General features: G+C 39.5%; 1 protein-coding gene and 1 long non-coding RNA gene across 4 annotated transcripts in view; one reads left to right on the top strand and one right to left on the bottom strand.

Annotated features, from left to right (window-relative positions):
* The window catches only part of alg5 (ALG5 dolichyl-phosphate beta-glucosyltransferase), a 48,753-nt gene that overhangs the window by 11,285 nt on the left and 10,265 nt on the right, over window positions 1–27,203 (bottom strand). Inside the window, exons 3-11 of one of the 3 annotated variants that reach the window (XM_072262885.1) lie at window positions 26,830–26,876; window positions 26,384–26,452; window positions 22,056–22,148; window positions 16,921–17,034; window positions 16,320–16,379; window positions 12,410–12,561; window positions 11,783–11,868; window positions 2,785–2,823; window positions 1,348–1,731 (exon numbers count right to left, since the gene is read on the bottom strand). In XM_072262885.1, the coding sequence (XP_072118986.1) occupies window positions 1,712–1,731; window positions 2,785–2,823; window positions 11,783–11,868; window positions 12,410–12,561; window positions 16,320–16,379; window positions 16,921–17,034; window positions 22,056–22,148; window positions 26,384–26,452; window positions 26,830–26,876 (680 nt within the window). In that variant the 3' untranslated portion in view covers window positions 1,348–1,711. Of the gene's footprint in view, window positions 1–1,347; window positions 2,824–11,782; window positions 11,869–12,409; window positions 12,562–16,319; window positions 16,380–16,920; window positions 17,035–22,055; window positions 22,149–26,383; window positions 26,453–26,829; window positions 26,877–27,203 lie in introns of those variants that run through there. The other 2 variants (XM_072262886.1, XM_072262884.1) reach the window with 2 other exon arrangements.
* Window positions 2,712–27,203, top strand: LOC140200107 (uncharacterized). The gene is made up of 4 exons (XR_011886559.1): window positions 2,712–2,835; window positions 13,646–13,790; window positions 16,894–17,059; window positions 26,966–27,203. It is a non-coding gene; the product is annotated as an uncharacterized lncRNA (long non-coding RNA).

The following is a 27,203-nucleotide window of genomic DNA, read 5'->3' as shown; positions in this document are numbered from 1 at the left end:
TCCCTCCCCCTTCTGTCTTCTCCTATCATTTTGGATCTCCCCCTCCCCCTCCAACTTTCAAATCCCTTACTCACTCTTCCTTCAGTTAGTCCTGACGAAGGGTCTCGGCCTGAAACGTCGACTGCACCTCTTCCTACAGATGCTGCTTGGCCTGCTGCGTTCACCAGCAATTTTGATGTGTGTTGCTTAAATTTGGCAATTATAAGCCAAAAAGGATCTAGTGCCAATTTAACATTGGGCTTCAGGAAAGGCTTTACAAACTAATCCAGGAGAAAATGTACAGCCACTTGAATAATACAGTAACATACTTAGCTTGGATTTATCAAATAAAGTGGATGAGGGTGATGCTATATATGGAACCCAATAAATATCTATGAAGTAGGTAGGACATGTTAGCAAAACTGAAGTCTAAAATGTGAAATGTTCACGATTAGCATGGTTACAAATTTGACTAAGGGTTAGTAAACAAATGGTGGTTAAAAGATGTTTTGACAGGTATGAGGTGTATAGATTGGTGTTCCAGGGTACGGGACCAACACTTACATTTGAATATGTAGACATAATTTAAAAATATTAAACATGAGGAAAATACTGGACTTCACAATGATATTCAAAATGAAAGCAGTTGGAAGTATAAATTACAGAACTGTTACACCATAGAATGGAACTATTCAAGGGCACGGAGACAGCACTTAATTGGTAAATCAAAACAGGTGGATTTCCTTGTTTTTTTCCGCTATTTTCTCTCAGTGTGTAACCAATTCCCTCTTTAAAAACATCACTTCTACAAACAACATCTTGTTTATGATGTTAGACATTTATCAAATTAGTTATGATCTCTATCATATCTCCTCTTGATTTTTATTCCAAGGACAACAACCAGAGCTGCTCCAGTCGAACAATGTATCTGAGATCAGTTGCCTCTCGTTATCTACTACAAATATATTCTCCTGGGTTAGGTTACATGCATCCTGGACAATCCATTCTATAACTTGGCAACTTTTAAATTAACTGATTCTTAAGAGATCGTGATGCTATTTTGGTTCTAAATTTGAATCTGACATCTGTTCACATTTTGCTGTAATCTTTCATAAAATTTTACTCATGGCTTTATTATTTGGACAAGAATTTGATGAAATCTGTGGCTGCACAAACAATGACAAAGAAACTCCTTGTACTTCACAGCAACATAAGAAAACTGCATATCATTCTGCAAGAATTGGTCTGTGTTCAAGATGAACAGATCTAATGCATGTGATCATTTAAGTACAGGGAATGAGGGACATCAGAATAGATCTTTAAGCCAAACAATCCAGTTTGCATCTTCTACTAATTCTGCTTTAAATATTTTTTGATTACTCACTATTGGAAATACTCTAATTACAAACAAGCAGACCCAATTTAATCTGTGTTTGTTTATAAATTTATTCAATATCCTGTGCTCATGACATTGAATACCCATCTTGTTTTGACTGACACTTTAGATATCTGTATAATCTCTCCAATATTAAATAATACAAGTGCTTAGAAAGAATATTCAGTAAACCATCACATTTTGAAAATAGAAAAGACAGCTTTACATTTATATAGCACCTTTGACACTCAGAACATCCCAAAAATCTTTTCAGCAATGAAGTGAATTGTAGACATTATTAAAATTTTCTCGTAACGTTGTGGTTTGGGGATCTAGAGTCCCAAGGGTAGGATTTTTCTAAATCTGTGTGTTATTATCTAGGAATACAAAAGATATTCCAAAGTTAGCCTTTATAATTTTTAATTAAAATGTTGTGAACAGAAAAAAATTGAGTTTCAAGTTACAGTGATTCAAATGAAGTCCTTAAAATTTAGGTTAATTAACCAAAATCAACCACAAGTTTAATGTTGAAACTTCCCTAACATAAATCCCACTTTAAAAGTTTAAACCAACTGTAGATGCTGGAAATTCAAAATAAAAAGAATAAATGCTGGCCAGGCAGTTTCTGTGAAAAGAGAACACAGACCTTTTATCAACCAACTTACATCTAATGTGCTTTCTCTCATTTCCCAATTCTGATGAAAAAAATTCTGATGGGTGAGTTATAATCCCACCCAACCTCAGTGGAAAAAACCTGATTAACTCTTTGTCCTTTTTTGCTACAAATGATGCCGGAGTGCTTTTTTGTTTTTAAGACCAGCTCTATTCGATTTTATCTCAGCTAATGAAATCTGTACTTAGGAATCTGAACTGCTTAATAATTAATAATGAAATCAAATAATCCATATACAGAATAAAGGATTACAAATAAGAAACACAAGTACAACTTCATCATTTACTCATGCTTCACCCATAATGAGGCATGGCAGTTCTTTTGAATTTGGCAACCAAATTATACAAGACTGTTTTAAGACAGTGCTGTCAATTATACAGCACAAAATATACATTGTCTGAATTTACAGAAAAAGGAACTACAACATGTTATTACAATGACAAGAGGGCGATAAACCATTAAACATAACCCCTGTGGTGTATCTTTTTGGTTGAGTCTTTTTAACTTTAGAGTTAACCAATAATTCAACCTGTATATTCCACTTTATTCACCGGCATGCAATTTACAAAATGAAAGCAAAATAAACTTTGCTGCCATCTACAGCAAGTTTCTTGTCTCATCATATCCCCTGATTATATTTGTGTTGACAATTCCTTTCACCTTAGTTACAGTGCAATAACTTAATTAACTTTTTTGGGTATTTCTAGATTCCAGGCACCGGTAAGGTAACGTAATCGAATGAAGAGGAGATCTTTACCCATCTGTAGCCAACTCCAGAAGGGAATGAGCTTGGATCCTAAAACACAAGGTAAATAACAATAAAATTTAAGGAAACCAGAGATGCATTTAGTTTCAGAACAGGAAACATTCAGCAGGTTCAGTGGCATTCATGGATACAGAAAGTTAATGGGTCTGGTTAAAACGTTTCCTTGAGTGTTCTGACAAGAAGGCTTAAAGCTGAAATATTAACTCTATATCTACAGATGCTGCTTAACTTGCTGAATGCTTTGAGCATGTGTTTTTAGTTCAGGTTTAAATCATCTAGTCTTTAAAGTATTAGAATCATAAAAATGTACAGCATAGAAATAGACCATTCGGCCCACCTATTCTGTGCCAAACCAGTTAAACTGCCTACTCCCATCAACCTGCACAGTGACCATACCCCAACCATCTATGTTCCTATCCAAACTTCACCTGAACATTGAAATCAAGCTTGCATGCATCACTTGTGCTGGCAGCTCATTCCACACTCTTCACAACCCTCTGAGTGAAGAAGTTTCCCCTCATGTTCCTCTTAAACTTTCTATCTTTCACCCTTAACCCATGACCTAACATTTACCATATCCATATCAGTCATAATTTTACATACCTCTATCAAACCTCCCCTTAATCTTCTACGTCCAAATGAATAAAGTTCTAACATATTTAATCCTTCCTTATAGCTCAGGTCTTCCAGACCTGGCAACATCCTTGTAAATTTTTTTCTGTACTCTTTCAACCTTACTTACATCTTTCCTATATGCAGGAGACCAAAACTGCACACAATACTCCAAATTAGGCCTCAACAATCCCTTATACAACTTCAACATAAGATCCCATCTCCTCTACTCAATACATTGATTTATGAAGCCCAATGTGCCAAAAGCTTTCTTTACATCCGTATCTAGCTGTGTTGCTACTTTCAACGAATTATGGATCTGTGTTCCCAGATCCCTCAGCTCTGCTGTACTCCTTACTTGCCTACCGCTCATTGTGTAAGGTCTATCCTGGTTGGTCCTACTGAAGTGCAACATGTCACACTTATTTGCATTAAATGCCATCTGCCATTTTTCAGACATTTTTCCAGCTGGTCCAAATGCTGCTGCAAGCCTTCATAGCCTTCCTCGCTGTCTACTACATCCTCAAATTTGGTGTCATCTGCAAATTTGCTGATTCAGTTTACTACATTATCATCCAGATCATTGAGACAGATGACAAACAACACCTGACCCTGCACCCATCCCTGCAACACTCCACTAGTCAATGGCCTTCAGTCAGAGAGGCAACCATCTACTACCACTCTGTGGCCTCTCCCACAAAGCCAATGTCTAATCCAATTTACTACCTCATCTTGAATACTGAGTGACTGGATCTTCTTGATTAATCTCCCAAACGGAACCTTGTCAAATGCCTTACTAAAGCCCATGGAGACACCATACACTGCCTTGCCTTCGTCAACTTTCCTGATAACAACTTTTAAAAACTCTGTAAGATTGGTTAGATAAGACCTACCACGCACAAAGCCATGCTGACTATCCTTATTCAGTCCACGTCTATCCAAATACTTTTATATATATCTGGTGCCTCAGAATTCCTTCCAATAACTTCCCCATGACTGAAGTAAGGCTCACCTGCCTAAAATTTCCTGGTTTATTTTTGGAGCCTTTCTTGAATAGCGGAACAATATTGGCTATCCACCAATCCTGTCGCCAAGGATGACTTAAATATCTCTGCTAGGGCCCTGGCAATTTCTGCACTTGCCAACCGCAGGGTCCGAGGGAACATCTTGTTAGGCCCTGGGGATTTATCCACCCTAATTTGCCTCAGGACAGCAAACTCTTACTCCTCTGTAATCTTTTTTCAGTTCTGAAATGGATAGAACTTTGTGTTGATAAAAGTGGCACAAAAACAAATATCCAATCTGGTGCAAGATTTCCCTAGTGATATAAAAAGCTATAATTGAACTAAGTGGATCTCGCAGTATCTATGGATCTACATACTCACAGCTCGTTTACTTGTCTGTGTAGACCAGTCAATAGTGCTTCCTTGTTATTTAGATGCTTCCAATAAATCTACAGCAACTACAGAACTGTGTGCCATTGTGTTCTTATATTATCCATTTACTTTTTTTTAATGTATTCGCCTACTAAAGACATGGCCCCTAGCCATAGCTTATTAATGGATTCATTCTGTTGACAGGTGTATTTAGAACTTCATTTTTTAAACTTTTTAGAAAATCTAAAACATTATGGGAATGCAATTATTTCCAGGCACCTTTCCAGTTTTCTCAAAATGACTTGTGCATATACCAGCATCACTTAATAACATGTTGGACAACTAACGGACATTGACTTCAGTGAGTGAAGAGGTTTAAATGTTTTCAAAAGGGACAGGGAGGGAGGTAGAACAGATGGGAGAGTGGCATCATTAATCAGGGATAGTATCACAGCTGCAGGAAGGGAGGATGCCATGAGGGTGGAAGTCAGAAATAGGAAGAGAGCAATCATTCTATTGGGATTTCTCTGTAGCCTTCACCCCACAACCACTCCCCCTTCCCCACCAGGAGCAACAGAGACACTGAGGAGCAGATCAGGAAGCAGATTTGGAAAGGTACAAAAATAACTGGGCTGTCGTCATGAGTGTTTTCAACTTCCCTAATATTGATAAACACCTCTTCAATTCAAAAGGTTTAGATGGGCCAGATTTTGATAGGCGTGTCCAGGAAGGATTCCTGATAGAATATGTACACAGGCCGACTAGAGGAGAGGCCATACTAGATGTGGTACTAGGCGATGAACCTGGTCAGGAGACACATCTCTTGGTGGGTGAACATTTCGGTGACTGACCCGGTACCCCAAGACTTTTAGAATTGTCTTGGACAGGAACAGGAGTAGACTGTACAGGAAAATATTTAATTAGGGATGCTGAATAATGATGTTATTAGGCAGGAACGTTTGATAGTAAATTAGGAACACATGTATGGGAGGCATGGGATCCAAGGAGACCTTGCTTTGTGGATCCAGAATTAGCTTGCCCACAGAAGGCAAAGGGTGGTTGTAGATGGTTCATATTCTGCATGGAGGTCAGTGACCAGTGGTGTTCCGCAGGGATCTGTTCTGGGACCCCTCCTCTGTTTGATTTTTATAAATGATATGGATGAAGAAGTAGAACGGTGGGTTAGTAAGTTTGCTGATGACACAAAGGTTGGGGGTGTTGTGGATAGTCTGGAGGGTTGTCAGAGGTTACAGCGGGACATCAATAGGATGCAGAACTGGGCTGAGAAGTGGCAGATGGAGTTCAACCCAGATAAGTGTGAGGTGGTTCATTTTGGTAGGTCCAATTTGAAGACAGAATATAGTATTAATGGTAAGGCTCCTGGCAGTGTGGAGGATCAGAGAGATCTTGGGGTCTGTGTCCATAGGACACTCAAAGCTGCTGCGCAGGTTGACAGTGTTGTTAAGAAGGTTGACATTCATCAACCGTGGGATTAAGTTCAAGAGCTGTGAGGTAATGTCATAGCTAAACAAGACATCACACATTGCTCTAGTCTGTGCGAGGAGTGGCGCCCCATACAGACTTCCAATCTGCGACTTGTAAGGCATGAAAATGTTCAATGCAGGCCTCTTATGGTCCAAGTCGACGTTCCCCCTATACAAGACATTGGTCAGACCCCACTTGGAGTACTGTGTTCAGTTCTGGTCACCTCACTACTGGATGTGGATACTATGAGAGAGAGTGCAGAGGAGATTTACAAGGATATTGCCTGGATTGGAGAGTGTGTCTTATGAGGATAGGTTGAGTGAACTTTGCCTTTTCTCCTTGGAGCAATGGAGGATAAGAGGTGACCTGCTAGAGGTGTATAAGATGATGACAGGCATTGATCATTTAAGCAGCCAGAAGCTTTTTTCCAGGGCTCAAATGGCTAACATGAGGGGGCATAATTTTAAGGGGCTTAGAAGTAGGGGATGTCAGAGATAAGCTTTTCAGACAGAGAGTGGTGAGTGCGTGGAATGCACTGCCGGCGACAGTGGTGGAGGCGGATACAATAGGGTCTTTTAAGAGACTCTTAGACAGATACATGGAGCATAGAAAAATAAAGGGCTATGTGGTAGGGAAATTCTAGGCAGTTTCTATTGTAGATTACATGGTCAGCACAACATTGTGGGCTGAAGGGCATGTTATGTGCTGTATCTTTCTGTTCTATGTACTCAGGAAAATGTATAATGGAAAGGTGGAGGTTGCTTAGGGAGCACTTGTATGGGGTTCTGGAGAGGTTTGTGCCACTGAGGCAGGGAAAGGGTGGTAGAATGAAGAAATAATAGTTGACAAGAGAAGTGGATCATCTAGTCAAGAGCAAGGAGGAAGCATACTTGAGGTTTATGAAGCAAGGATCAGACAGGACTCTTAACAGTTATAAGGTAGCCATGAAGGAACTTTAAGAAGCTTAGGATAGCTAAAAGGAGACGTGAGAAGGCCTTGGTGAGTAGAATTAGGGAAAGCCCCATGGCATTCACGTACAGTGCCTGTAAAAGTATTCAGCCCCTACTCTTTGTTCCAATGAGTACTACAACCAGGGATTTTGATCAGTTTAATTGAGAGTTTTCATTTGTGAATCATGTTTCTTTTTTCACAGCAGGCCCCTAAAAGGGAAAATTGTAAAGCATGAAACACTAAAAATTCAAAAACTGAGATGTATGGAGTTCAAAAGTATTCGTCCCCCTTTGCTCAGTACTTGGTTGAACCACCTCTCACAGCTATTACAGCCAGTAGTCTTTCTGGATAAGTCTCTATTAGCTTTGTATAATGTGATGAAGCAAGATTTGCCCATTCTTCCTTGCAAAATTGCTCAAGCTGTACCAGGTTAGTTGGGGAGCGGCAGTAGACAGCAATCTTGCGGTCTTGCCAGAGATGTTTGATTGGGTTAAGGTCAGGATTCTGACCGGGCCACTCCAGGACATCAATTTTCTTCATTTGAAGCTACTCTGTGGTCACTCTGCCAGTGTGCTTTGGATCATTGTCCTCTTGAAAGATGAACCCCCTTCCCAGTTTAAGCTTTCTGGCAGAGGGTTGTAGGTTTTTATCCAGGATCTCTCTGTATTTAGCAGCTTTCATCTTCCCATCAATCCTGACCAGATTTCCAGTCCCTGCTGCTGAAGAGCATGCCCATAGCACGATGCTACCTCTACCGTACTGCAGACCTGGTTGACCTGCCGTATTAGATTTACACTATACATACAGCTTAGCGATGAGGCCAAAAAGTTCCATTTTAGTCTCACCCGACCACAAGACCTTCTTCCACATCTTTACAGTATCTTCTAAGTGAGTTTTGCAAAGTCTTTACAGGCAAGGATATGTTTTTTTTAAAAAAAAACAGCTTCTTCCTTGCCACTCTTTCATAAATACCCTTTTTGTGCAAGACCCTAGAGAATGTGGAGCTATGAACTTTGTCTCCAGTTGTAGCCATTGACTTCCGCAGCTCAGTCAGTGACCACTGGTGTTACAGTAGCTTCTTTTACAAGTGCCATTCTTCTCTGGTGACAAAGTTGAGAGGAGTATTTTGACCGAGGCAGTGTGACTGTGGTTTCATTTTTTTTCCCACAATGGACTATACTGAGCTCCAAGGGACGTTCAATGTCGTTGAGGTGGTCTTGCACCCTTTACTAGATTTGTGCTTCTCTATTATCATTTCCCTGACTTATCTAGAATGCTCTTTTGTCTTCATTTTGGTTTGGTCTGGTGAAAATATACCATACCGTTGGACCTTATAGAGAGAAAGGGTATTTATTATGAAATCATTGAAAACAGGTGATCCTCCAATTTTCTACGTCAACAAATTGGGTGAGTTGGTAAGGTAATATATAGCATTGCACCTGTATAGTGTAGCATAGTCATTACAAAGGGGCTGAATACTTTTTCCACCCTCAATATTTTGGTTTCTAATTCTTAGTAAACTGTTGATAGGTTTTGGAATTTTTCTTTTAATTTCAAATGACGCACAATGTTTTGTACATTAGCTAAAAAATCCTACTTCAATATATTTTAAATATAGAAAATGAGACAATAAAATGTGAAAATAGTTGTGAGGGGTAAATAATTTTTCAAGGCTCTGTACGTAAAGAATAAGGTGAGGACTACTCAAGGGTAAAGGGCAAAACATGCTGTGGCACAGGAGGTAGGACACATCCTTTATGAATAGTGCAGTGTTCACCAGGAAGAGGGACCTTTATGAATGTAAGATCAGTGTAGAACAGACTAATGTGCTACTGCTTGTTGAGGTTACGGAAGAAGCAGTGTTGGAGCGGTGTAGTAACATTAAGGTTGACAAGTCTGCGGGGATGTATGGGACATATCCCAGGTTACTATGGGAAGCGAGGGAAGAGATTGTTGTACCATTGGCAATGACCTTTGCATCCTCTCTAGCTACAGTAGTAGTACCAGAGAACTGGAGAATGGTAAACATCATTCCTTTGTTCAAAAAAAAAGGTGATAGCATTAATCCTGTGAATTATAGACCAGTGAGGCTTACATCGATGGTGGACAAAATGTTGGGAAGGATTCTTAGGGACAGGGTTTATGAGCATTTGGAGAGGCATAGTCTGATTGGGGATAATCAACATGGCTTTGTGAGGCATAGGTCAGCCTCATGAACCTGAAAGAATTCTTCGAGGAAGTGACAAATTGATGAAGGTAGAGCTTTGGATGTGGTGTATATGGATTTTAGAATGACGTTTGATATAACTCCCCATTGTAGGATCATTCAGAAAGTCAGGAAACATGGATCCATGGATGGATTCAGAATTGGCTTGCCTACAGAAGGTAGAAGGTGGTAGTAGTTGGAGCATATTCTACCAGGAAGTCGGTGACTAGTGATGTTCTGCAGGGATTTGTTCCTGAACCCTGCTCTGTGTGATTTTTTATAAATGATTTAGATGAGAAAGTAGAAGCATGGGTTAGCGAGTTTGCAAATGACACAAAGATTTGTGGTATTCTGGATAGTATAGAAGGTTGTCGTAGATTACAATGGGACATCGATAGGATGCACAGCTGGGCAGAGAAGTGGCAGATGGCGTTCCAGAAGAAAGTGATGTGATACATTTTAAATGATCAAACTTGAAAGCAGAATACAAGATCAATAGCAGGACTCTTAGTAGCATTGGAAAAAAGAGGGATCTTAGGGTCCACATCCATAGATCCCTCAAAGTTGTCACACAGGTTGATAGGATAGTTTAGAAGGTGTATGGAGTGTTAGCCTTCATTAGTTGGGGGATTGAGTTCAAGAGCTGTGAAGTAATATTGCAGCTCTATAAAACATTTTGGACCACATTTGGGAGTATCATATTCAGTTCTGGTTGCCGCAATATAGAAAGGATGTGGAAGCTTTAGAGAGGGTGCAGAGGAGATTTACCAGGATGCTGCCTGAATTAGAGAGTATGTCTTATGAGGAAAGGTTGAGCATGGTAGAACTTTTCATTTTGTAGGAAAGGAGAATGAGAGGTGTCTTGTCAGAGGTATGTATGATAAAGTGAGTAGACAGCACCTTTTTCCTCAGAGTGGCAATGGCTAACATGAAAGTTGTTATTTCAATAGATTTGGAAGAGAGCATAGGGTGGTGTGAGGGGTAGATTTTTTTATACACACAGTGAGTGGTAAGTGTATGGAATGCACTGCCAGGGGTGGTAATACATTAGGGATTATTTAAGAGACTCTTAGATAGGCACACAGATGAAAGAAAAATGGAGAGGTTGTATAAGAGGGAAAGGTTAGATTGACCTTGGAGTACATTAAAAGGTCTGTACGTCATTGTGGGCCAAAGGGCCTTAACTGTGCTGTGCTGTTTTATATTCTATGTGCTATGTAACCAGTTATTACTTTCATGGCCTCAGTCACAGACAGAAAAAAAAAGGAGAACTGTTAGTTGGAAGTCTGATAAAGAAGCTTTTGGTTATTGTTTGCACATTATTAACTTATATATTGAGCAGGCAAAGTAGACTTAGATTAAGGTTCAGCTAGAGGAATTATTTAAGGTGTTGAACCCTATGAAATTATTGAATGAATGCCCCTCAAAAATGAAACATGGTTACAACATGAAATCATTTCAAATACTTTCTAAAAGAAGAATTCTAATCCTCTACTTCCTTTCAGACACCAACTACAGCAAAATCTTTGATACTATATTTTTTCCAATGTAAGTTTTAAAGCTCACTCTTTAGAAAACCTTACATTTTACTTTTATTTCAACAGTATTCTAGGAACAGTTTATAAAGGGAATATACCCATATAGGAAAACCAGTTAATTTCAGCCACGTATATTATTCTAACGTCAAAAGAATAAACGTTGCAAGGCAGCAACAACTGGGGAGAGAGCAAGAGAGATAAACAATCATCATTCCTTTAGTAGCTAACCCAACTTTGTACACAAGCTGAAAATTAAAAAAACAAAGACTATACATCTGAACCTAAAAGTGAAATGCTGGTAAACCCAGCGGGCCAGATTACCCAGACTTCACAAGATTAGCAGCCATAGCATAAAGGAGCTCACTAACCCCATAATAACTACACAATTTCAGCCTTTCACAAAGATTCCCTCACCATCCTACCCTGCCTTCCCTAGTACCTACACTATTTTGCTTTCTCACTTGGTTCTAATGAAAAGACTTTGAATCCAAACATGAACATTTTCTCTTTGTATAGATACTACCTGATCTGCTGAGATTTTCCAGCATTTTCTGCATATCAGACTCGTAGCAGTATGATCACTCGAGTTGAATATGATGTTCTCCTAAGACAGGGGATCCCAACCATTTTTTATGTTATGGACCAATACCATTAAGAAAGAGGTGTGTAGAGCTCAAGTTGGGAGCCTGTCCTAAAGACTTGTCTATTGGTGAGCCCTCAGGTGGCTGTAGAGGCTAATCCGCGATCCATACAGTCCGGTACAGCTTGGGCAAGAGTAAGTGGCGGCTGTGGTTTCATCAGCTTCTACAAAAGGTTCTTACCCTCTATCTCTGTCCACTCAACAGCAACTTCTGCAATTGGAATCTTTAAACATTGGGCTATATAGAGAAGCTCCACATCAAAAGCCCTAAAATGTAGTAGAAGAAAACATTATAAGATTATGGGAAGAAAAACAAGTAGTCTCACAGTGTATACAAAGGACAAAACACCTTAAAAACATGTTTCTCCACCTTTTCTCTTTCTGTCTCTCACAACCTTTCACAATGATATCTGGGCATTAGGTTATTAAGTCTGATCATACATTAGATAATCCCCTAGAGACAGACATTTGTAATTGGAATACAGAAGGTTAAGGGCTAATTTGATCAATGTTTTCAAGATAATAGATTAGTTCATGCTGGATCTGGGGCACCACTGCTATTCACCTTCCAGAGAACTCGTCCATCATATTCACCTGGTGTGCAGAGAAGATGGTTCTGTGAATAAATCCATTTTTTCTTATATAGTTCATTTATAAATTACTTCATGCAACAAAATGGAACAGTAGTGCAATCCTCTAACAAATACAAAATTGACTTATTTAAAGATTCAAATTAAGCGAATTCAGTAAGTCTGTACATCCAAAAAGCACCTTAAACTTTGTATCATGGTGTAATTCAAAAACATACCATCGATCTACATGCAAAGTTGAGAAGGTCCTTCGAGCTGCTTCTCTGGTTAAAAGCTTGAAGCCACATTGTGTATCCCTTACTCCTCTCACACACAGAAACCATACCAGAAAATGGAACCCATACATGAGTAACGTCCGAAAATAAGAACGCTGAAATGGAAGTTAAAACCTCATCAAAAGTTATTGACAACAAAATTGAAATAGTTCAAAAAATGACAGGGAAAATAGAATGAAGAATGCTTGTAAGAATCAAAAAAATGATATTTTAAGATATGAGAGTGCAAAAAGGAAAAGAGTAAGAAAAACAAAAGTAGGTCCCAATGAGTACAGGCATGGGAATTTCTTTAAGACAATCGCATGTACATGAAATAAATGTTTTGCAGACATTTTCAAATTAGAAATCATTATGTTTTAGAAACAATGAAGAACTAAGGAATGACCTAAAAAGAAATTACTTACTGCTTTTTATTACAACAAAAGAGGCCATTGGGTATGCTCTTGCCAGAGGAATCCCATCAATTCTATTACACTCTTATTTTTTTTTTCTGTAGCAACTTATTCTCTCTCACTTACTGTATATACAAAACAGATTACTTACAGTAGTCAATTAACCTACTAGCACAAATTTAGGATGTAGTAGGAAACTGGAAGAAATTCTGCTATGGACAGTCTCAAGCCCGGCTGTGAAAGGAGGACGGTTGGGCATATAGATACCAAGCCCATCCCATAAAAACACAGAGCTACAGAAATGCCAAAAGAAGCTCCAAAGATCTCATCTGTGGGAGACGAAGGATCTTCGAAGAGGGATACACCTGGGGACAACTTGAAAGACTGGCCCAGAAGAGATGACTCTGGCCAGCTGCTGTCAGTGGCCTACGCCCCAGTAGGGGTGATGGGCTTAAGAAGAAGATGATGCAATATCAACATACACAACACCAAGTCAGGAGTTAAGCATTAGGATTGCTGAGTTTGAAAGGCAGCAGTACTAACTGCTGTGTTATTGTTCTAAACTAATATTAATATAAGAGTGCTGGAGAATTAATTTGAGTAAGATCTCACATTTTCTTGACCTGAAACCACACTGGTGTTTTAAAAAAGGTAGGTACAGAGATAATAGAATTTAACAAAGAAAACCAAGGCATTGGTAAGAAAATGGAAAGCAGAATGTATGATAAACAAAGACTATGAGCTTCTATAGTTTGCTTTCATTTATTATATCCTTACGCTTTTTCAGAAATTATATTGAAATTTCCAGCAGATCACCTCATCAACTGAAGTGCAATCAGAATCAGACTTAATACCACTGGCATATGTCATGAAATTTGTTAACTTTATGGCAGCAGTACAATGATAAATATAGAGGAAAAAGTGGAATTACAGTAAGTATTTATTCATCTCTTAAACAGTTAAGTTAAAATAAAGTAGTTAAAAAAACAGAAATAAAAGGTAGTGAGGTAGTGTTTATGGGTTCAATATCCATTTAGAAATCAGATGGCAGAGGGGACTACGCTGTTCCTGAATCACTGAGCTTGTGCCTTCAAGCTTCTGTACCTCCTTCCTCACAGAAACAGTGTGAAGAGGGCATGTCCTGGGTGATGGGGATCCTTAATGATGGATGCCATCTTCCTCAGGCACCGCTCCTTGAAGATGTCTTGTATACTATGGAGGCTGGTACCCATGATAGAGCTGACTAATTTTACAAGTTTTTGCTACCTATTTCAATCTTGTGCAGTAGGCCCTCCATACCAGACAGATATGTAGCCTGTCAGAATGCTCTCCCTGGTACATCTGTAGAAGTTTTTCAGTGTTTTAGTTGAAACCAAATCTCCTCAAACTTCTAATGAAATATAGCCGCTGTCTTGCCTTCTTTATAGCTGCATCAATATGTTGCATCCAGCTTAGGTCCTCAGAGATATTGACATCCTCGTGAAGCACCAGTGTTAATTGTCAGTGAGGTGGAGATGTTATTTCCAATCTGCGGAGATTGTGGTCTTCTGGTTAGGAAGTCAAGGAAAAAGTCGAGAATCGAGTTGCAGAGGGAGGTATAGAGGCCTAGGTTCTGTAGCTTTTCAATCAGGACTGTAGGAACAATGGTGTTGAATGTTGAGCTATAGTCAATCAACAGCATCCTGATACAGGTATTTGCATTGTCTAGGTGATCCAAGGCTGTGTGGAGAACCATTGAGATCACGTCTACTCTAGACCTTTTGTGGCAATAGGCAAACTGCAGTGGGCCCGGGTCCCTCCTGAAATAGGTGTTGATTCTAGCCATAGCCAACCTCTCAAAGCACTTCATCACTGAATGCCGAAAGCAGAGGACGCAACCTAGCTCTGAGATCGTCAATTTTATTTACCAGAGACTGCACGTTTACTAGCTAGATAGTTAGTATTGAGAGTCAAAAACCTCATTTTTTTTTAAAATGCACCATCAGATCAGCACGTCGACCCTTTTCACCAGCAGTTTCTTAAAGGGGCAGTACACCGGTCACAGACCAATCTATTTCCATTGATTTTAAGATGAATCGTTCAACTGCATTAGAACCTCGTCATTGACCGTACACATTAGATATGCAGTTGTGGTTTTCAGCGTAGCAGGCTAAAATGAGAATATTTGATGTTTTTCATCATTTTCAATGAGAGCTGCCATTAGGGTCGTCCGTGATGTTGGCTCCCCAGAAGTTTTAAAACAAAACAAACAAAACCTCAAACAATCAAGCCAATGTGACGCTCATTTCAAATTTTGGGGTTAGCTGTCTGTCCTCTATGTGAAGAGATCTAGTCATTTACAGCACTCCCTGGCAACAAACAACATGATTTCAGAGGTATGCAAACTGAAAATTTAATCCTTAAAGGCTGGGATTGGAACTCACTTCTGAATCAATCTATAACCCAGCATTTGATGCTCATATTTATATTGGCACTGATGTGTTTGTGTTATACTGATTTTTTTTTTCTTTTCTTGGTCTTCAGACGAGCAGGAAGTTTATGAAATTTTGCTTAGGCCGCAGCTGGAGTACTGTTTAGAGTTTTGTTTGTCACATTATAGGAAAGATGCAATTGCATCAAGGAAGGTACAAAGAAGGTTTTGCAAAATGTTGCCCTGGATGGAGCTTTTCAGTGACTAGGAAAGACTGGATAGGCTAGGTTTTGTTTTCCTGACAGTGATGGAGGTTGAGAGTTGGAGAAAGGATCTGATAAGGGCATACTATAAAGGATCATGGATAGAGTAGATAGAAAGAAACCATTCCCGAGAATAGGTGTCTAAAACCACAGAGAATAGGTTTGACTAAGGGGTAAGAGGTTTAAAGGGAATCTGAAGAAGAATGTTTTCATCCAGAGGGTGATTGGAATTTATAACACACCACCTGAAGGGTGGTGAAGGCAAAAATTCTCACGTTTAATTAGTATCAGGACAAACACTTAAATCACTAAAACAGAAGAGTCAAGGCCAGGTGTTGGGATTTGGAATTAATACCGATGGGTACTTGATTACTGGCATAAATATGCTGGGCTAAAGAATCTACTTCAGAGGTGAATTACTCTGTGAATGTCAGAAACATTGAAAGTTATCACCTTGGCAGAGTAGCCTTTTGATGAAGTCAGGATTGAAGAGCTAATCTCAAGCCACCAATTAGAACATCACAATATTTACCAATAGTTCAGCCATGAACTAATTAAGAAGTTTCCAATGTATTTTATATTATTTCAATTTGAATCAACATAAAATTTAAACTAAACAATTTTAGATTAAAGGAAAATATGCAAATTATACTATTTTAACTGACATTGAAACTTTGTACCCTGTAGATTTAATCTGATTAAAACATTTCTTGTTTAATTTTAGCAATACAATGGCTTCAAATTCACACAACAAATCCATCTATTTATTGCTCAACATTTGTCCTTACTTTGGCTACTGTTTCTTTCTCCAAATGAGCTCTAGATCCACATGAAATGGCCATGTTATCCTAGAAGAGAGAAAAAATTTAGTTAGCCAGCTTCCCAAAATTATGAAACTAATTGTGTGATGGCATTTTTCAAGCCATGTCAGTGTCAAATAGGTTACATTAGCACTTTAGATCTCTTAATAATATTTTGGCAGCTTATGCAATACAAATTATGGAATAGATTTCCCAATGAATCAATTATGGTCACACAATCCCAATAACTCATGGGCCCAAGCAATCCATTATGAATAACACATATAAGGATCTGTTCCCAGTATACAGCAAGTATTTTGCTCATTTTAGTTATATCGTACAACTTAAGAAATCTTTTTCCCTTGCTCGCAGAATTCTAGAAATGGGTTAGAAGGAAGAGATTAAGACAACGTGCCAGTATCCTTTGTAATTCAGGTGTCAAAGCAAACTTTTTATGCTTAATTCCATTCAAATTACTTTAAAAGAAAAACATAAACTATATAATTTTTCTGGAATTTTATATTTGATTTCATTTGCAGATAATTTTCTGCATTTTCCACAGATCAGAATAAATGCTGGGCATACTCACTGGACCTGGCTGGAGAGCTTTCAAGCCTGCTTCTACTTTCTCAATATCAGCAAATTTTGTAGCTCCATCAGCATCAGCCATCAGAATAAATCTTCCTCGAGAGCTCAGTACACCCTGACCAGAAATAATGTGCTTCAAGGTTAGTATTATAACGTGCATATATGCTAATGACACAGTTAAGCTTCAGTGCAGATAAGAATGAGACAGAACAGTTCAGATCTTTCTTAACCTTTACTTGTTTCACATTGATCTAACTGTAGCCAGGGAATTGCTTACAATGATTTACTTTCTTACTTCTACCTATGCATCTTTCCTTTCCTCATCTACTTCCTCCCCATGATGACATCATTCAGATACACAAAAACGCTAGCAGCTTTCTGCATGTAAGTTGATAACACCTTCCTCCAAATTGCTGGGTTTATATCCAAATACATGATGTGTAATAATTCTCAATACAGGAACCCCTCAAGGCTGTGTACTAAGCCCCCTCCTTTATTCCCTGTATACCCATGACTGTGTCATCACCCAGAGCTCTAATCTAATTAAATTTGCTGACAACACTAGATTGATGGCCTTATCTCAAACAATAACGAGGTGGCCTACAGGGAAGAAGTCATCTCTCTGACACAGTGGTATCAAGAAAACTACCTCTCCCTCAGTGTCAACAAAGGAGCTGGCTGTGGATTACAGGAGGAATGGAGACGGGCTAGCCCCTATTGACATCAATGGATCTGGGGTTGAGAGGGTAAACAGCTTTAAGTTCCTTGGCATCCACATCACTGAGGACCTCACGTGGTCTGTACACACCAGCTGTGTGATGAAAAAGGCACAACAGCACCCATTTCACCTCAGACAGTTGAGGAAGTTTGGTATGGACCCCCAAATCCTAAGAACTTTCTACAGGGTAACACACATAAAAGTTGCTGGTGAACGCAGCAGGCCAGGCAGCAACTCTAGGAAGAGGTACAGTCGACGTTTCGGGCCGAGACCCTTCGTCAGGACTAACTGAAAGAAGAGCTAGTAAGAGACTTGAAAGGGGGAGGGGGAGATCTGAAATGATAGGAGAAGACAGGAGGGGGAGTGATGGAGCCAAGAGCTGGACAGTTGATTGGCAAAAGGGATATGAGAGGATCATGGGACAGGAGGCCCAGGGAGAAAGAAAAGGGGGAGGGGGGAAGCCCAGAGAATGGGCAAGGGGCATAGTGAGAGGGACAGAGGGAGAAAAAGAAAGTGTGTATATAAATAAATAAATAATGGATGCGGTACGAGGGGGAGGTGGGGCATTAGCGGAAGTTTGAGAAGTCTACAGGGGCACAATTGAGAGCATCCTGACTGGCTGCATCACTGCCTGGTATAGGAACCGTATCTCCCTTAATCGCAGGACTCTGCAGAGCGGTGTGGACAGCCCAGTGCATCTGTAGTGTTAACTTACCATGATTCAGGACATTTACAAAGACAGGTGTGTAAAATCGGCCCATAGGATCATTGGGGAGCCAAACCATCCCAACCACAATCTATTCCAGCTGCTACCATCTGGGAAACAGTACCGCAACATAAAAGCCAAGACCAAAAGGCTCTGGGACAGCTTCTTCCACCAGGCCATCAGTCTGATTAACTCACACTGATTTGAGTGTATTCTATGTTACATTGACTGTTCTATTTATTATAAATTACTCTGCACATTGCACATTCAGATGGAAACGTAACGTAAAGATTTTTACTCAAGTATGTGAAGGACATAAGAAATAAAATGAATTCATTCATTCATTTCCTCCAAATAAATGGGAAGGTGGAAATCATTTAGCCTCAGGTCTTCAGCCTCAGCCCTCACAATAAACTCAGTTTCAAAGATACTAGCTTCATCCGTCTCACTGGCAAATTTCTCAGGTTGAACTCGATTGTTCACAAACATAGAGTCAACTATGACTCTAAGCTGAGTTTTTATCCATGTCCACATTATCAGTAAGACTGTCTACATTCACATCGGTAATATGGACCATCTCCTAGGAAACATGTTCATCCAGTTCTGGCCTCTAAACCATACCTGATTTTAATTGTTCTTCTATTGGTGGGCAATCTTTCAGATGACAAATTCCTATGATCTCAATTCCTCTCTGCCTCTTTTCCTTCCTTCAAGACATTAATGAAATCCCACCTCTTTGATCAAGCTTCTGATCAAATACCTTAAGTAGTACAGTGTTAAATCCTGTTTATGTGCATCTTTAGCTTTTTTTAATATATAAAACTACATCAGATACACCATTATAATCCTACAAAAAAAAGAAAATGCTTGAAAAACTCAGGTCAGGTAGCATCAATGGTAAGCTAAACAGTTTTGTAAGCCTTTTGGATTTGTGACCCTTCTGATTTTCATTATACAGTGCTTTGAAAAAAATGCTCCGCCCTCACAACTATTTTCACATTTTACTGTCTCGTTTTTTACATTTAAAATACATCAAAATAGGATTTTTGAGCTAATCTACAAAACATTGTGCATCATGTTAAGTTTGAAAAAATTCCAAAACCTATCAATAATTTATTTAAAATTAAAACAAATATGAAGTTGAAAAAGTATTCATCCCCTTTGTAATTTCTACACAAACTTTCCTAAGGTGCAATACTATATATTATCTTATCATGTCTCCCAATTTGTTGATGTAGGAGATTGCAGGATCACCTGAATAAATAACCCCTCTCTCTACAAGGTCCAACAGTATGGCAGCTTTTCAACAGAGCAATCCAAAATTAAGACAAAAGAACATTCAAGACAAATCATGGAAATGATATTAAATAAGCACAAAACTGGGAAAGGTTACAAGACCATCTGAAAGGTACTGAACATACATCAGAGCTCAGTTCAGTCCAGTCCATCATGAGAAAGTGGGAAAAATATGAAACCACAGCCACTGGGTCAGGCTGTCCCTCTAAACTTATTTACCGGAGAAGAATGGCACTTGTAAGAGAGGCTACTGTGACACCAACAGTCACTCTGAGTGAGGTGCAGAAACCAGTGGCTGCAATTGGAGATGAAATTCATGGCTCTAAGGCCTTGCACAACAAAGGGTATTTATGGACGAGTGGCAAGGACGAAGACCTGGCAAAATAAACATTAACTTGCCCATAGAGATTTGAAAAGTGTCACTTAGAAGATACTGTAAAGATGTAGAAAAAGGTCTTGTGGTTGGAACTTAGTGGCCTTGACACTGAACTGTACGTATGGTATAAATCTAATACTGCGCATCAGTCAGGTAACACCATCCCTACTGGAAAGTATGGTGGAGGTAGTATCATGCTATGGGAATGCTTTTCAGCAACAGGGACTGGAAATATGGTCAGGATTGATGGGAAGATGAATACTGCTAAATGCAGAAAGATCCTGGATAAAACCTGCTAGCCTCTGCCAGAAAGCTTAAACTGGGGAGAAAGCTTGTCTTTCATCAGGGCAACAATCTAAAGCACACTGCCAGAACCACGGATTGGCTTCTAATGAAGAAAACTGATGTCCTTGAGATGCCCAGTCAGATTCCTGACCTTAACCGGATCAAACATTTCTGGCAAGGCCTCAATATTGCTGTCCACCACCGCTCCCCAACTAACCTGGTACAGTTTGAGCAATTTTGCAAGGAGGAATGGGCAAATCTTGCTCCATGACATTGTGCAAAGCTAAGAGACTTATCCAAAAAAGACTAGTGGCTGTAATGGCTGCGAGAGGTGGTTCAACTAAAAGGGGGGTGAATACTTTTGATCTGCTGGCATTTCAGCTTCTAAATTTTTAGTTTCCTATATTTTAAAACGACCCGGCTGGTGGTGTATAACACCAGGGCCGGACTCCAGAGTGAAGGTTCCCGAGCTCGAATCCAGTTGGGCCACTCCCGGGCACGCCTTCCATCTGTGCCGGGTTGAGTGTCGAGCTTGCAGCTCGGCCTAGTAAAAAACAGACTGTGCTGTGAGAAGGACGTGACGGACCATTCACAGAATCTTTCCTCCAAGACAACCACTTGAAAAAGTGGTCGCCAAGGCTCTGGCGGAGTATGGCACAGAGAAAAAAAAACCTTAAAATTGTCCTTTTTTTATCCTCTACTGTGAAAAAAGGAGCATGTCATCACAAGTAAAAATTCTTAGTTCAATTGACTAAAATCCCTGGTTATAATACTCAATTATGTGAAGAAAGGATTGGGGGCTGAATACTTTTACATGGCACTGTAATCTTTAACTTTGAAATGGGCATTAAATAAATAAGGATTTCTGTAAGACAAATTCTCTGGCAAATGCAAAACTTCTACGGAGCACCAACAAAAAATACAGGAACAGTTTATTTTTTATGTTGCAATGAATTTCCATAGCTTATAAGAATATACTTGAATATTATATAAGCTGAATTGTGTTACAAGGCAGCTTTGAGAAGGAACATGGGAATTGTATGTCAAGCATTATGTACCCTTCAGCTCTCAGAAAATTTTATATAGAGTGCTGGAATTCAAAAAGTGCTGCCACTGTGTGGGAAGCTGCAAGACTGTTGTGTAAATATTATAGTACCAGATGACTCAATATAATTGAGTGATGAAAACGAAGGGGTGCCCTTCCTAACAGCTGATCATTAAGAAGTTGAATGCATAGACAGAGAGAAACCATTTTGATAGGCGAGTTGAAAACAAGGGAGGATAAGTTAATATACATGAATGAATTAATTAGCAAAATTAGGGAGAATTACTTGACAGAATGCAGTGGAAAACTTGAACTCTATTGTGTAAACATCTGTTTCTGCTTTGTGGGGATGAGAAGAGGCAAATGAAAATTCAAAACTGCAACTTATCATGGGAAAATATGAATGGAAATATATGAAGGGAAATGAAATCAACTTAGATAAATGGGGATGGGAACCTAACAAGCAGGGACAATGAATGGCTGTATTATCTCAATTGTGGAATCAAAACAATGGCACTGAAGATAATTCCATCGTCATTAGAAAATTCATCTTTAATTCCATGAGATTTAGTTAGCTCCAACATCTCTGTACCATTCAGTACCATGAACCTTAAATTGTTATGCTGAATCAGAAATTTTACAGAAGCTTGCAGAAATTAAGAAATTAATTTCTATCCCTAAAGGATCTGGTGTAAAAAAATTTAACTCACCATTTTAATAGCTCCACCTTTCCCACGGTTTTTTGTTAATGTTAGTACACGTACCCGATCAGATCCGTACTTCTTAGAATACTTTAGACCGACCTACAACGGATTTAATCAGAAGATGTCATGAGATAACCAATCTGGCAAAGTTCCAGACTTAATTTTAACAAGATTCCTTTGCAAGTTGTGGCACCAAGTTCAATGCCACTTTTATGTGCAATAAATTACACTGTATTTCTTCTTACAATAACCTTAATTTAATTGATGAGCATCCTAAAAGTGAAATACTAGTCATCGGTGCTGACTTTACAAAGGATCAATTACTGGTTTTTCTAATAATGGAAGAAGCTGCAGAACCATTATCAGAATTCCACACTGTAATTACGATTTTGCTCTTTATCTTAGTTTCACACTCTGAAGTAGAAACTTGGCTCTATTAAAGACTGTTTTTAGCTCAATGGATAATGCACATGAATAACTGTTGTACTCAGCAAACTTTTCAGAAGCATTAACCATGAACATCAGGCTCCTTCAAAAACAAATGGTTCCTTTAAAAACATGAACTGCATGAGTTTTTTTTAGCTATCAAAAGGAGAGATATGTACATATACCTTTTCATTCATTTTTTTTCAGATAGTGTGATTTTACATTGCAAAACAAATAAAAATAGGAAATGCTATTGACACTCAGTGGATCAGTAGCACGTAGTGAGAAAAGTAGATGATACTTCAACGTGAGCCACTCTAAATCTCACCCCTTGACTGGAGCATATGCCCTTTAGTCTTATGCGTCTCCACAATGGCAAAAGAATCCTACTCTCTATGTCTCCAATAATTTTGTACACCTGTACAGGGTAACTCCTCAGCTCTTCTGCTCCTCTGCTCCAAGGAAAACAAACAACCAGACTATCCTATCTTTTCTAATAGCTGAAGCACTCCATCCCAAGCAACATCCTGATGCATTGCTATCAGTGCAAACATGACCGCCTTATGATGTGATGATCAGAATTACAAGCAAAGCTCCAGCTGACCCGATGTTTTATAAAGTTTTACCATAATCTCCATGCTGTTATATTCTAGAGTCAGAGAGATAGCAATGGAATCAGCCCTTTGGTCATTCACATCCACACTGACAATCAACCAAATTAATCTGATGTCAATCCCATTTTTTGTTGTTTTATTCTCTCCACATTCTCATCAGCTTCTCTCTACCAGATTCCACTGTTCACCTACAAACTAGGGGCAACTTACACAGGTCAATTAACCTACCAACCTCACATCCAGAGCACAGGAAGGAAACGGGGAGTCTAGTGACATGGTGCCATGACACCAACCTTTTCCTCAATGTCAGCAAAATTAAAGAGCTGGTCAGTGACTTTGGGAAGGTGGTGTGGTTTGAGGTGCACATGTTCCTCTTTAAAACAATGGTGCTGAAGTTGAGAGGGTTGAGGGCGTCAGATTCCTTGGGGTGAACATCATCGATATCCTGTACTGGTCTAACCACGTTGACACCATGGCCAAAACAGCTCACCAGTTCCTATACTTTAATCAGGAGGCTAAGGAGATTCAGGATATTCTCATTCAACCTAACCAATTTTAATTGATGCATCAGAGAAAACATCCTATCTGGATGCATTATAGGACTCGGCATGGCATGTGCTCTGCACTAAACTGCAAGAGACTGCACAGAATGGTGGCTACAGTTCAGTTCATCATAGAAACCAGCCTCTCCTCCAGACACTATTCATACTTCTAGCTGCCTCAGTAAAGCAGACAGCACAACCAAAGACCCCACCAGCCATTCTTACTTCTCCCCACTCTCATCAGACAGAGGATACAAAAGCCTGAAAGCATGTATCACCAGCTCAAAGACAAGCTTCTAGCCTACTGTTATAAGACCACTGAACATTTCTTGTACAAAAAGATGGACTGTTCACCTCACAATCTACAGTACCTTGTTAGGAATTTGGATCTCTCTAGAACATGCAGCAGAAGTGCTACACCTACTCATTCACCTCTATTCAGGACCCTCACCTTCCGGATGAGGCAACACTACATGTGCAAACCTGTTGGGGTCGTCTACTATACCTAATGATCCCAATGCGGCCCTTCTACATTGGTGAGACCCAACTTAGAATGGGGGACTGCTCTGTTGAGCACCTCTGCTCCATCTGCAAAAAGTGGAATTTCCTAGTGGCCAACCAGTTTAATTCCTGTCCCCATTCCTGTGTCGGTCCACAGCCTCCTCTTCTGCCACGATGAGGCGACTCTTGGGTTGGAGGAGCAATACCTCATATTCCGTCTAGGTAGCCCCCAGCTTGATGGCGTGAACATTGATTTCTTACCCAACCCCCTTTTCCCTCCCTCTTCTTCAATTCTCCACTCTGGCCTCTCACCTCTTCTCCTCACATGCCTATCACCTTCCCCGGTGCCTGTTTCTGCCCTTTCTCCTATGGTCCACTCTCTTCTCCTCCAGCCCTTTGCCTTTTCCACCTGTAATCTCCCAGCTTCTTACTTCATTCCCCCTCCCCCACCCACCTGGCATCACCTATCATCTTCCAGTTTGTCCTCCTCCTCCTCCACCCACCTTCTTATTCTGACATCTTCCCCATTCCATTCCAGTCCTCATAAAGAATCAAGCTGGAAACATCAACTGTTTATTCATTTCCATAGATGCTGCCTGACTTGTTGAGTTCTCCAGCATTTTGTGTATTGCTCTGGATTCCCAAGATCTGCAGAATCTCTTTTCTTTATGATTTGCTGCTCCAAAATGAAGTCTCTCAAGGAATGCCTACCCTGAAGAAGTTTAATTCTTCTCTTCGACGAGAGTCCAATGATACCCTTTCTCACGGCTCCCCCTTTGTGATCTTTGCTACCCTTCCCTTTGACTCTTCGACCATGTGCTCACCCAGTCTTGCTACCACAGCTCTCCATCACCAGCCATGGACCTCTCCAACATTTTACCCTATGCTGGATCTATACCTTCAGCCTCCAGTTCTTCTTCCTCACGTCCAAGAAAGATCAGAAGATCACCCATCTCCAAACCACAGCCCCTGCCATCTCCAACTTTGGTTTTGATGGATACAGTTGCCAATTCTGGCTTCAATGACTCTGGGTGGCCCCAGACCACAGATCACACCAACTTCAGTTCCAACAACCCTGGATGCCTTCACATCGAGAATTACGCAGCTTCCGGTTCCGATCTTAGCTGCTTCCACCTCCAGGTTGAGACCTTTCTTGCTGCCGCTGGGCCCCTGGGATCCTCTTCCACCACCAGTACTCTCAAACCAGGGTCTCCAAGGCTCCCCCATCATCTCGTGGGTCCTCAGAGCCTCCATTTTCCTAACATCCTACCTACCCTGAACTCCCAAATACTCCCCTCTCCTCTGACACTTATCTGTACTCCATTAAGGGACTAAGTGTTTTTTCCTTGGTTATTTTTTTTACTGCAGTATTAAGTATTTTCTAATTGGTTGTCTCTTGTCTACATATTTGAATGGAATTTGGGTAAAAAAGTAGCTGTTTTATACCAAGCACCATCTTTAGTTTCTTTCTTCTTCAGATAGTAGACTCCTGTCCGTTTGTTTCAACTTCCCTTTGTTCTATCAACTATTAATAAAGCAATCGTGAAGCAACAAATCTCATGCCTTGTTCCTGACTTTTAAAAGAACCTTGGATTTAAACCCCTGATTCCAAAACTTTTCCTGTCATCTGCATACTTACCAATCATGTTTTTATATTCACAACCAAACTGTTAATGCATCTAACAAACACAAAGGGTCCCAGCACCAATTGATTCACCATTGATCACAAACTTACTATCACAATAACAATCCTCCACCATTGTAGGACCAGGATAACATTGAATCCATTTTACCAACTTCTCTTAGATGCCAAGGATCTAATCTTTTTGCCCAGTTTTCCATATGGGACCTTGTCAAAAATTATACTGTAATAACTACATCAATGATACTGCTCTCATGAATAGACTTTATTACCTCGTCAAAACAGTCAACGAAATTGCAGATAGGGTCTCCCCCTAACAAATTTAAGCTGCTTTTCCACATGTAGATTAATCCTGTCTCTCAGCACTTTCCCCCTTAATGTTTCCAAACACTGACATTAGACTCACAGATTTGTAACCATTGGCTAATTTTTGTTGCTTTTCTTCAAAAAGGTACCATATTTGCCCTCCTCTAGTCTTCTGTCACCTCATCTGTGACCAGTGAAGATTTATAAATCTCTGTCAGGGCCCTAGCAATCTTCTCCCATAACAGTTATTTTATTGAACCAGAACACAAGAATTCTCATAGACTTGTTTTGGATCGTTCTTACCTCTGTTGTTTTGTCTTTGCTTCCATCATCTACCACAATCACCTCATAAGAAAATGAAGAGTCTTTCTTCTACAAGGAGAAAAACAAAATGTTAAAATGTAACTCTCTTTAGGTTTTATATCTGAAGGTGTAAATTGTTAGATAATATTTCATGTCACATATACATAAAATATAAAATATGAACTGAATATTTCTTAGAAAAGGAAATTTGTAAAGGTATACTTTAAAGGACACAAGAATGGGATGAGGTGCTGAAAGTTGAGGAGCTAACATTACAGTTATAGACACAGTGTTTGCTACAGTTCAATAACTACCCCAAAATAAAAATGAGAATGTATTAAAAAAGGGTAAAACCCCAACTGAGCTCTTCACATTTTAAGGACACCCAAATAAATCCCAAAGTCATGAATGAAATCAATGAGCAATAATAAAGTAAACCTCAATACCAGTCTTTGTTCCAAATATTCTAGCGCCTCATCCATCATCAGAGGTACTGAAATTAAAGAAAAAGCACGAGTAGATGAGTATTTAGATTTAATTTAAATGTGTTATTTAACAAGATTTCTCTGCATTAAAATTTAGGGAGCACTACAATTCAACTCAGAATACACTGGTCATATTGCAAATAAAGAGTACCATCTTGCAGACTGCAAAATATTGAACACAAAGGTATTGTGGAAGCATTTAACAGTTAGAATGAACTATTTCGTGGAAAGTAAGATGAGGAATAAAAGTGGTAACAAAGGATGTCGGGAAAGGAAGTCAATGGCTGTAAACACAATAAAGAAATATTAATTACTGAGATGAATAAAAAGACTTG

The sequence above is a fragment of the Mobula birostris genome, chromosome 7, assembly GCF_030028105.1.
Source record: "Mobula birostris isolate sMobBir1 chromosome 7, sMobBir1.hap1, whole genome shotgun sequence".
NCBI classification, from domain to species: domain Eukaryota; kingdom Metazoa; phylum Chordata; class Chondrichthyes; order Myliobatiformes; family Myliobatidae; genus Mobula; species Mobula birostris.
Note: the sequence above shows the minus strand (reverse complement) of the source record. Positions and strands in the feature narration are given on the sequence as shown.